This window comes from Labeo rohita, unplaced genomic scaffold, assembly GCF_022985175.1.
Source record: "Labeo rohita strain BAU-BD-2019 unplaced genomic scaffold, IGBB_LRoh.1.0 scaffold_1315, whole genome shotgun sequence".
NCBI classification, from domain to species: Eukaryota; Metazoa; Chordata; class Actinopteri; order Cypriniformes; family Cyprinidae; genus Labeo; species Labeo rohita.
In genome coordinates, this window is record NW_026127467.1 from 10,002 (window position 1) to 22,664 (window position 12,663).

General features: G+C 33.3%; 1 protein-coding gene and 1 long non-coding RNA gene across 2 annotated transcripts; both read left to right on the plus strand.

The window, feature by feature from the left end:
• Positions 1–7,232: 7,232 nt before the first annotated feature.
• LOC127158048 (uncharacterized) lies at positions 7,233–10,664 on the plus strand. The gene is made up of 8 exons (XM_051101192.1): positions 7,233–7,762; positions 8,069–8,359; positions 9,257–9,562; positions 9,728–9,778; positions 9,931–9,978; positions 10,073–10,123; positions 10,257–10,307; positions 10,615–10,664. The coding sequence occupies exons 1-8, from the start codon at positions 7,708–7,710 to the stop codon at positions 10,662–10,664; spliced, it is 903 nt and encodes a 300-aa protein (XP_050957149.1). The 5' UTR covers positions 7,233–7,707.
• An 869-nt stretch (positions 10,665–11,533) lies between these two features.
• Positions 11,534–12,445, plus strand: LOC127158049 (uncharacterized). Its single transcript, XR_007826052.1, has 4 exons — positions 11,534–11,722; positions 11,808–11,859; positions 11,941–12,013; positions 12,323–12,445. It is a non-coding gene; the product is annotated as an uncharacterized LOC127158049 (long non-coding RNA).
• Positions 12,446–12,663: the final 218 nt, after the last annotated feature.

The window sequence follows — 12,663 nt, forward strand, 5'->3', positions numbered from 1 at the left end:
TCTGATGTGCCACTTCCTAAAACACATATAGTCTGAGTCTCATTCTGTCTCTTTTCTCACACTTGACTTGCATTTGAGAATTATATATAAACGAGTTCACTCAAATGCAGAAGATCACATGTAGGCCTGCAGTTTGGTAAAAATACACTGATCAGTCTCAAGTATAGTTTTATTATGTATAACCACTATAAATAAAGTATCTTTATTTGCAGACAAATAAGTGTTTATTTTCATTATTCAGTGTTTGGTGTGGAATATACTGTGACTGAAGTGAATATCCAGGGCCCGGTTTTTCAAAAGGTTGAATCCGGATAAAATTGATCCGGATTTAGTAATCCTTTTTTTTGCGATCCGTGATCACGTAATCCATCTTACTTTTGAGCCAGTTTTTCAAAGCAACATCGGATTGGATCAATCTGATCCGGATAGGAACTTTTCAGGATCACCAAATCTGGATAACCAGTGCTCAAACAGGATAGGAAATCACAATGTAGAACTATAGATATGTAAAAAGCAACAAGTAGAATAGCCAGTGTGGGGTCAATATAAGTTTATTTTTATTTGAAATGAAAACACACACATTTAAAAAAAACAAAAAACAAGAAAAAACCCCACCCCATCCTCTTCCAGCAGTCCGCTCATCTGAGACCTACAACACAAACACTGTACATTGAGGATATTTATAACAAGTATCAAATATAGATGTATTGAATTAAAAAAAAGACTTAATGTCAAATACTCCACAATAATTTCAGACTTCCTCATCTGATGTGGAGAGACCAGCTTGTCTGAGCGTAGCCTTTAGGAGGCGGATCTCAAGTCTGGCCTTTGTTTGCTGCAGTTTGGTCAGAGTCAGTTGTTCCTCTGCCAGAACGAGCAAACAGGACGTGCAACAAGGGACGCAATAGTTAGACACTATTTCTGATTTGGATTTGTTTTGGATTTCAAAATCCGTGATTGCCATTCTTTGCATTTTTTTGGTTATTCTGTAATCATTGCATGCTTCACTAATAAATATTCTAAAAACAAAAATATTTTCGATTGTGATGAATATATATATCAATTAGTGACAGAATAAAATTTATTGTTTTTGGTCAATTTTGACAGCTGTTTGGGGGATTATTTTATGAGGCCAAACTCTTTCTACTTTGCTGTAGGCCTATACTGAAAGGCTGAATACGTTAAAGCTTACCTAATCACTGTACCCTGACGGATGAACAAATAAACTTAAAACCTTATGAATAAATAGGATATCTTGTAAGATACTGCATGATCCAAATATAGTATTATTTGATACATTTTTAAAGTTTTCATTACATTTTGGGCATGAAATCCACGCTGAATCCACCCTTCTGATGGGATCAGTTTAATCCATATTTTTTGGATCAAAGTGATCCAAATCCTACAAAAAAGTTCTGAAAAACCCAAACTAAAGGTTTGATCCGGATCAAAACCAAGATTAGATTACGTGATCTAATCCGATTATGTAATCCGTTTTTTCTTTTGAAAAACCCATTTTCAAGATTTGATCCAATCTGTTATCCAATATCCTAGTGGATTACTTTTGAAAAACTGGGCCCTGAGCATTTTGTCCGGCAAGCCCCACCAATGCAGTTCTACGCTGTAAGAAGAGCTTGGGCATTCAATGAGAGCTGAACTAAAAATCTATCTATCTATCTATCTATCTATCTATCTATCTATTATATTTCAGACCTCTAAAACCATTAGATCAGATATTATTGTTCATGCTCTGCTATACATACACTGTGTGCAGAATTATTAGGCATGTTGATATTCTGGTCATATTTTTTTTCCAAACACATTTTACCAATTCCAAACCACATCAGTCTTAATAACTACTGTCAATTTTGTATTTAATCATTCATATGTGATATATAATTGTCCGTGAAGGCTGGAAGTGAAAAACTCCTTATATTTAGGTGTGCATAATTATTAGGCATGTTTTCTTTTACAGATAAAATGAGCCAAAAAAGATATTTAACCCAGACTGAAAAGTCCAAATTATTAAATGCCCATGAGAAGAATGCAATACTAATGCATTACAAGAATTTGCAAAGTTAAGGCTTGACCATTGGACAGCAAAATGCTTGTTGAGTCTGCATGGTCAGAAAAAACAGGTGGAGAAGAAAAGATGCATGTTAACTGCAAAAGAATTAGGAATTAAGGTGAAGAATTAGGTGTGACACCATCAGGAACCGTTTCCAGTTCTCCAGCGCCACCATTTTCCAGAACTGCAACCTACCTGGAGTCTTCAGAAGTGCAATGTGTCAGGTTCTCAGAGACTTTGCTTGGTAAAAAATCCTAAAAAATGCCCCTTACTTAATAAGAATAACAAGCTGACGTGTTGTGAAATACATGAAGACAGTTTTTTTTTTTTTTCTATAGGCTTTATAGACAGATGAGTTGAGAGTGACTCTTGAAGGACAAGCATCACATCCTCTTGTACCTCTGATTCAAGAATTTATCTTCCAAAATCTGGCAGTAAGTTTTGGGAGTTCATGTTTAGTCTCCTATCCTGAAAAGTCTGACTTGCAGAGATGGACTAAAATGAACTCCCAAAAATTACTGCCAGATTTTGGAAGATAAATTCTTGAATCAGAGGTACAAGAGGATGTGATGCTTGTCCTTCAAGAGTCACTCTCAACTCATCTGTCTATAAAGCCTATAGAAAAAAAAAAAAAACTGTCTTCATGTATTTCACAACACGTCAGCTTGTTATTCTTATTAAGTAAGGGGCATTTTTTAGGATTTTTTACCAAGCAAAGTCTCTGAGAACCTGACACATTGCACTTCTGAAGACTCCAGGTAGGTTGCAGTTCTGGAAAATGGTGGCGCTGGAGAACTGGAAACGGTTCCTGATGGTGTCACACCTAATTCTTCACCTTAATTCCTAATTCTTTTGCAGTTAACATGCATCTTTTCTTCTCCACCTGTTTTTTCTGACCATGCAGACTCAACAAGCATTTTGCTGTCCAATGGTCAAGCCTTAACTTTGCAAATTCTTGTAATGCATTAGTATTGCATTCTTCTCATGGGCATTTAATAATTTGGACTTTTCAGTCTGGGTTAAATATCTTTTTTGGCTCATTTTATCTGTAAAGGAAAACATGCCTAATAATTATGCACACCTAAATATAAGGAGTTTTTCACTTCCAGCCTTCACGGACAATTATATATCACATATAAATGATTAAATACAAAATTGACAGTAGTTATTAAGACTGATGTGGTTTGGAATTGGTAAAATGTGTTTGGAAAAAAATATGACCAGAATATCAACATGCCTAATAATTCTGCACACAGTGTATATGTAAATGTTACATTGTATATGTCTGTAAATGTGAATCATGATCTATACTTTCACCTACATCAAAATGCACAGTACGTTATAAGGTTTCCTGTGGACTGATGTGCTACTTCCTTATTCACCCATTGTGTGAGTCTCATTCTGTCTCTGTCACACTCGCTGTAATGGACTTTTTTATCTTCATAATTTTTCAGCTCCTGATGGAGGTTAAGTCTTATGGTCTTATTTACTTAAAAATGTCCACATTTATAGGTAACAAAGTTTTATTAGAACAAAAAACTACAACCTGACTACAACCTACCTGACATACTCATTTGACTATAGAGACTATTACTGCAGTAAGTCAAATTTATTTTTATTGCATGACAATGGATAAAATTGAAACACAATAGTGTGTAGCAGACAGTAACAAGGGCTAAAAAAATGAATAAATACAGACAATAGTACAACAAGGGACACAGTAAAAACTGACAGTTACATCAGTAGATAGTATAGAAAGTGTAGCAGCAGTGAGATATTCATAGTAGACACAGGCTCATGAAAAAATGTGTCTGTGGCAACATTTTGGTAAAAATTATATTATATCCCTTTATATCACTCAGTTTCAAAGTAAAATGTCCAGTGAGTGGCGCTAAAAAGCATGTTCAGTTTTCTCTGAAACAGATAAACATAACTGTGCCAACATTTTATTACACTGGTTCATGCATATATCACAGCAGTTCAGAAATCCAATGCCTGCTGAGTAAAAGGTTATCATACATATAGAGCTGAAAAATTAGAAAATAAGTTTTTAGTAATCAATAATTTTCCCGTATAAAAATAAAATTTGTTGATGTTTTGCTTCCTGTAATATTAATTTCAGCTGAAAACTGCAGAGAATTTTATTTATATAGATTTTTTTGAACACAAAACATGTGAATAATATTTGAATACTATTTCTACATAAACAGAGAAGAGAAGAATATAAAAACCATTTGGAGATGTGAGCTTGAGCTCACTGGTGCTAAAGTGCTCACATGGGCAGCTGTAAAATCACCTGAATCAATTTACATTTACTGTTACTACACAATGCTGGGGATTGATAAACAATCACCTCATTCTCTTCCTGCTACAGGTGAGATATTTCATTGCTGTTCTTCTGTGTTAGTATGCGTTACCACAATGTTTTTTACAACTGTAGTTTATTTCTCTTCAAGTGCACTTCAGATACCCTTCAGTGTTAGTAAACATGATCTGTCCAAACATCTCTCTAAAATAATTTACAAAAAACATCTTAATTTAAAAATTAAACATCCTAATTTAATAATGTAATATGAATGACTGGGAAGATCACGGAAATTTATTAGTCAAATAATGTGGGAATTTTAAATATACCAATGCTAATCACAGTCAATTCATACATTTTTGACAAGGCAGTTAATTCAGAGCTCATCATGTCGTCTCCCACTCACTGGATCTCAGATCAGTATTTGGTCTGGAGATCAGAGTTAATCTGTGACAATAACCTGCTTTTACACTGTGATGAAGGAGCAAGTTCAGAAACCATCTGCTTACTCTGATCCAGTGACAGTAACAGTTCAGAGTAAGTATTACAACAGTAAAAAAATAAAAAATAAAAAATAAAAAATACAGGTGCATACATGTTTTTATTGAAAATTTCATATATTCTAGATTTATTACATATAAAGTAAAACATTTCAAAAGTTTTTTTGTTTTAATTTTAATGATTAGAGTGTACAGTCAAAAATTCAGTATCTCAAAATAGAATATTTCCTAAGACCAATCAAAAAAAGGATTTGCAAAACAGAAAAGTTCAAGTTCTTTAAAGTATGTTCATTTATGCACTAAATACTTGGTCAGTAGCACATATTACAGCAAATGATTTGCTCCTAGAGAAATTATGAGAAGGGTATAACTGCAGCCTGGAGATCTCCAAACTTTGAACTTCTTAATGACATAAAAAGGGAATCTTACGCTCTCCTGCGGGTGCAGGAGAAAGGTTTTTACGCTATGGCTTTGTTTTAAGATATGGGGGAATCCTGGGATTTGAAATTCACAGGGTAGGAGGGGGTAGTGACGCTGGGTGTAACTAAAAAGGTCCCAAGAAGAAACATGAACTTTTGTGTGTACACGCTTTGCAAATGTATGTTTAAAAATGTTCTCCCTACCTCTTAGCTCTTGGCTGATGAAGGGCACAATGTACCGTTTAATTTCTATCTGTGTGTTAAAACTTTGAAAGACTTTTAAGTGTTTATTTAGCGATCTCGTTATAGCGTTTTAGCGGGTTGTATTTGTCCATTGTGTGACAGTCTCAATAGCGACCTCTACTGATATAACTTTGACAACCGCCACAAAAACAAGTGAGTAACCATCTCAATATACCTGTAGAGAATTCTCAGCAGTTCTGATATTGTTGTGTTATTGTATATTGGGTTGTAATATTAATTCCACTACTAATTACAGTTTTATTTCCAGACTAAATGGACACTTTTAACATTGTCGAATCCTATGTTTCTGTCTGAACAGCGACCTTTACTGTTGAAGCTTTGACAACAACCATAAAAACTTGTAGTTGCCGATTATTTTTAAATTAAACATTCCAAGTCAAACATTCGGTACATATACCTTACATCTCAACATATGAGCTTTTATTACAATGCACAGCATCAGAGATTCTACAGTGTATTAAAAAAAATCATTTGAATATTAATTTGCTGTTTATTTTTAATTATTTTTCAATGCTAGATGATTTTTTTCAGTGTTTCTTAAAATAGCTCACTTTCCAGTTTTCTGATATTTTAAGATTGTATTATTGTATTTTATACTATATTAATAACACTACTGAAGTTGTATTTCCAACCTAAATGCACATTGTGACATTGTTGAAATCTCTTATTTAAGCCAAAATAACCTCTACTGTTAAAAATGTGACAAGTGTCACAAAAACTTGAGAGTGAAGTTTATTTTTAAAATGAAACACATACTTCACAGCACACAGAGACATTTTACTCATTTCACTTTAAACTTCAGTGTCAAAAGTCTTTTCTGTTGCAGGTGTTCCCCATACTGTCATTTACAAATCTGTTTAAATATCTCTCTAATAATCTGAAAATGTAATGATTCACTGTGAGGATCATGGAAAAGTCATTGAAATTCTTTAGTCAAAAAGTGGTGAAACTGTGAATCCTGAATATATCAATGAGAGACTGTTTTGGACCAATGATGTTTCTCAAACATGAAAACAGAAGCCAAGGAATTAAAATGTACTGTTGCTTTTTGATCATTACTCTTTTTCTCTCGTTTTTTATTCAGTAGGTCTTCCTTTTGACAAGTTGAGAGCATCTGCCTCAGTTATTCTGAAAACAGTCAGTTCATCTGAACTGTGAGAACACTGAACTGAAGGTTTGAAGATGGAGATGTGTGTCTTTATCATAAATGGAAGAGAAAGAAACTAAAAACTGACTCAGCTCTGACTCACTGGATCTCAGATCAGTATTTTAAGTTCATATATTAATATTGCTCATCTATATAAAACAGCAAAAGAAATCATTCCCAAGACTATGCATTTGTCCAATCTGTGAGTCTCAACAGCGACCTCTGCTGGCGAAACTATGACAACAGCCACAAAAACACACACCTGACAAGCAGCTCAGTCTGCTTTCTTTCTTGTCATATTTCAGTTGTGTAACTACAGTCTGAAATATTTTTGATTCTATTATAGCAGCCTCTACTTTGACTGATTCTACCAGAAAGTCAGAAACTTGTACATTTTTGTTTTATTTATAAGAGAACAGAGTACTACTACCACTTCAGAAAAAAATTAGTAAATAAAAATAAACAAGATTTATTTTTTTTTTTTTTTTGAATAATCATCATAGTTGAGATGTCTATAATCATTAATTAGTTTAGGTTGCAGTGATGTTCTGTCTCTTATGATTTAATATTCAATATTTATTTAATAATTACAGCAAACAATTGTCAGATCAATGAACAAATGAATCGATTGTCTGCTTTTATGCATCAAACAAGTAAACATAAGTAAACACTTAATAAAGTCGCCACTGAGTGAATAAATATGTCCACAGTATTAATTTTGATATCATGATCTAGTCTTTCTTTGAGCCTATTAATAGTACAGTTATTTTTTTGGCACATTTACTTTTACTAAACTACCTTTCATCTTTAGTATGAGTTTGAGCACAAAATATGCCCCATATCTGCTCTCTGTTAGTGTATTTGAATTGTATTGTACATGTGGTCACATGATCTACATTCATCTTCATAGAACTGACTGCACAATGCATTAAATACTTCCTGTGGTCTGATGTGCTACTTCCTAATTCACCCATTGCCTCATTCTGTCTCTCACATTTGCTGTAATGGAGTTGTTTGTTTTCATAGTTTTTCAGCTTCTTATTGAGGTTCAGTCTTATGGTAAGTGATCTTTGTTGTGTAATGTTAATTAAATTCTGTAGACTGTCACATTTGTAGTGAACAAATTAGTCAAATTATTGTCTATAATATTTCAGCTATATTTTCTCATGTCACATGGTGTTTTAATACAACCTACCTGACATATTCTTTGTACTATAGAATGTACCTGTATATAGTATATTTTATCAGCAGCTGTCCTTTTCACATTTTTAGAACCCACAATATGTGATTAATATTGAAATATTATGGTACAGTACTTGTAAACATTGTCAATGAGATGTAATGATCTGTTTTGGGTTGTTTCAGAACCTCCTACTGTAAAAGTATCTCCAGATGTCATAAGAGAGTCCAGCTCAGTGAAGATCAGCTGTGAGACGCCAGAAGATGTTACAGTGAATCAGTGTTATTTCTACCCAAACAAAGAAAAGAATCAAACAAAAAACAAATGGGACTGTATACTTAAGCTCACTGGTGCTGAAGTGTTCAGATGGGCAGCTGTAAAATCACCTGGATCACTCAACATTTACTGTTACTACACAATATATGTGAATAATGAATCATTACCTCACTCTCTTCCTGCCACAGTGACAGTTCTAGGTAAGAAATTTCAGCCTGGTCTCATTGTTTATACATAGGTATTACAGTAGTACGTAACATTTACAGGTACAAAATGTAATTTTTTGTATGTTTGGATAGATGCTGAAATGCACAGTATGTACATATTGACAAATAAAATGTAAAAATTATTACATATATAGAGCTACAGTAACACAATGTTTATCAATCTTTTATATCATTTTATAGATACATTTTCAAATCCCTTTTAAAAATGCCTTTTCGATCCCTTATACAGAATATAAAAACAATTCATATATATATAAACTTATATTTTCATGTTGTTTGAACATTAATGTGTGTTGGCAGTGTATGTATACCCTATATATAAACATAATGGAGAGAAATGGACAGACAGTGTAGGCCTTCAATGCGAATTTTGGTAATAATGTAGCATTAAAAATATATTTTAAGTCACTAATCCTACTCCTACCTAACCATAACCATTTGCTAAAATATGTATGAATAATAGCATTACAGGCAGACAGGTGTACTCATAATTTATTTATTGACATTTAAAAAATGTTGCAAGCAGTACCAAAGGTAGTCCAAATGACGATGTGTTGATTATGACTTGATTATCATGATTTTTACACAGTGGCAATAAAATAAACAAGATGCAAATAAAAGCCCAGTGACTGACAGTTGGTTTACATGAACATATCAAACATATTCGAAACAACTAATGCCACAAAACACTGTTTAATTAGAAACTAATTGCCGATGTTTGTACTGTTGTTCTCTCTCAGAAATCACTCATTATAAAAGGAATAACAGGATGAAAGTTAGGGACACTGAAGGGGGAAAAAACACAGATTTTCACCAGAATCTAATCTGAGATCTCTAGATGAAATATTATATACTTTTTTTATTCATTAGCTCTTCCTGAGGCCAAGTTGAGTGTATCTGCTTCAGTGATTCTGGAAACAGACACAGTTGAGCTGAGCTGTGAGAATACTGAAGATCTGAAGATGAAGATAGAGATGTGTGTCTTTATCATAAATGGAAGAGAAAGTAACTCAAAACTGAGCTCATCATGTCAGCTCTCACTCACTGGATCTCAGATCAGTATTTGGTCTGGAGATCAGAGTTCATCTGTGACAATAACCTGCTTCTACACTGTGATGAAGAGGCGAACTCAAATTCCATCTAATCACTCTGATCCAGTGATAGTAACAGTTGAAAGTAAGTTTTTTATTGATATATTCATAAAGTGAGGTTATGTCAAGTTACATCACATGTGACATATGCTTTGTATCTAAAGGACCTGTATCTTCAACAAACAAACTTCATTTTAAAGTTCGCAAATAATGCAACGGACTCTGTAATTCTGATAAATTGTCTCTGCAGTTTCAAAATCAACCACCACTAAACAAACTACTACAACAGCCATTAAAACCAGTGAGTAATTTTATTTGTAAATTATTTATTCATACTCTATTCTGAATGTCTTTAAAATTACCATTATTATTTCAGGTTCATAATTGTTTGATGAACATTTAATATACTACTATACTGTGCATCACCATAAATTTCACAATGTCTTTCAACAGCTTTAGCTGTAATGTTCGCTTCTGAAACCACAACATACAACAAAACTGGTACGTTACTAATAACACCTTTTCTGGTTATTCTATTATGTTAAAATTTGAGAAATGATTCCCTTCTGAAAAGCAATTCACCTCCCAATATTAGGCCTTCATTCTACGACAAACCTGTCAACAAGCAAGACAAATGAAACCATGAGTAAGTTCATCTATTCTTCCTCAGTGGTAAAAGTCACTGTGTAGAATTAATGCTGGATTAATCCATTGGATTCATGGATATTGGAATTGCATGATTTATTAATACTATAACTCTATGCTGTTTTTTTCTGCAGTTTCCACTACAAGCTCCACACTTCCTGGTGACAGCAAAATATCGGAACATAGTAAGTAAGACTCGAATACAGTACATGACTTTTAAAATCTGAACAGACTGTAAAACACCAGACGTTATGCACTTGCTGACTTTGTAAACTGGCAATCACACACTAAACAACTGAGGATCACACACAACCATACTTTCGAATCCTTCCGATTTCAGCACACTGTACACAGAAACACATACCTTGTTGCTATGAGATGCATAGCAATCAATTATTGTTACAATGTTTGGTTCAGTACAATGTAAAGATGATACACATACTGGTCTTTGTTTGTTGTTTCCATGTTAAATATAAAATGTTCTCACTGCAGATTCAACAGAAACACCCACTCGCGCTTCAGAAATGGACACATGTGAATAGAGTTTAGTGTTCAATGTATCCGACAAAAAAAAAAAAAAAAATCTGTATTTATTATTAGTATTCATTATTTTACAGCTTCAACTTCAGCAATCGACATGTCCTAGAACAAGTAACTTACTGCTTTTCTACATGTCAGTAGACTGCCATATGTATTTTATTATTTATTTATGTTTATTTTATTTTACCACAACTTTCAAACACTAAAATATGGAAATACTGCTGTATACAAAATTATGCATCAGTCAAGTAGCTTATGATTTCATTTAAGGTCTTTTTGTGTTGCAGCGGTTTCTAGTCTTCACACTTCAACAGCTCATTCAACAGATCCACTCACATCACAAAACACAGGTTTTATTATTAGTCCCTTTCTTCCATATTTTAATTGATTTGACTATTTCAATCTATTTCAAATCTCTATAAAAAAATCTCTATAAAAATATATAATTTACTTCTTTCCAAGCACACAACAAAACAATATATTAAAGATTTTATCAATTGTTTTGTGTATCTAAAGCACTTATATTAAAGATAATAATACAATAAACATGAATAAAAGTGTTGGTTTTGTTTTGACATAGATATATTGTTTATAGTGCTGGTTTCCACTGGTGTTGCTGTCATTTTGTCTGGACTCATCTGTCTGTGCTGGTTTGCAAGTAAGTAAAGTTTACAAATATACATTATTTGGGCCTTGTTCATGAAATGTTCATAGTAAATTCAGAGTAATTTGTGCATAAAAAGTAAATGCATTGTAAACCTCTGATGTTAATGAATTTGAATCATTCATAAATAATGTGTGTTTGCATACTCATTCACAATTAGCATTATCCCTGCCCATGAATTACAAATATGTGAATTGTATACAGGAATGTTGTGTGCTCTTTGGATCCTCTTTCATTTTGTGTGATCTTTGGAACACTTTCATGAATGCAAAAATTTAAGTCATGAATGAGGCCTGTTCAACTTCATGCTGTTGAATACAGAATTTATCATGCAATATAGCATTAAACATATAATCCAGTAGCTCATTGTTTTCTAGGTACAAAAAGAAGAAAACAGTAAGTTTTTTTTCATGCATTGAATTCAGTAGTCTGTATATGCATTTATGAAATGATGCCATAAAGATCAATATTTGATTCTTAGCAATAAAATGAGATCAATAAAACCGGATGTGCCCAGTCAAGAAATTGGTATGGTGAGTATCTCTGCATTTACAATCTTTAAAATCACTATATGTGAAAGGGACTTGATCTTAATTATTAATTATGTTATTTAGAGTTGTTCTGGCCCTGCAGAAATATATTCTCTGATCACTTATGTACCAGCCACATCTCAACCCATATGTGGAGGTAAGAGAACGACATTCTCTGGAAATGATCTCGGCTTAAAAGCATAATAGCTAACAAATGACGCAGTGTCTGGTGCTATTTCCCCTTACAAGTCTTCAGCAGATCATCATTATTGCATAATTAACCACATCTTCTTTTAAAGGAACCGTTCAGGCCAAAATGAAAATAATTTACGTTGTTACAAAACAATAAGACTTACTTTTGTCTGTGCAAATGCATAATTTAGTCATATTGTAGTCATTTCGCATTTGTCCTCTGGTTTTCTATTAGCTCTGTTTGACCCTCTTTCATCATGTTGTTTTTTCAAAGGCCCCGAACACCCAGAGTCACATCAGGACAACACAACAGATCCCACAGACACTAACTCTTTCATTATGTCTGTAAATTCAATTTACCAGCCCTCAGGTAATAAGATGTTTCTTTCATTAAAATGGTCATACTTGAGGAATCAAATCACTCTCTTTCTTTTCACATAAAAGTTAATAATGTAGACCTACTATAAAAACACACTGTGGTTTAACAGCTCAAAACTTCCTCTCCAATCCAAAAACTGCATTTTTAATGTTTATATTTAGAAGATGGGAAACTTAGCTTCCCAATCACGCTAGGAGGAAGCTGGACAAATATTAAATTCATCACAACACTTTTGC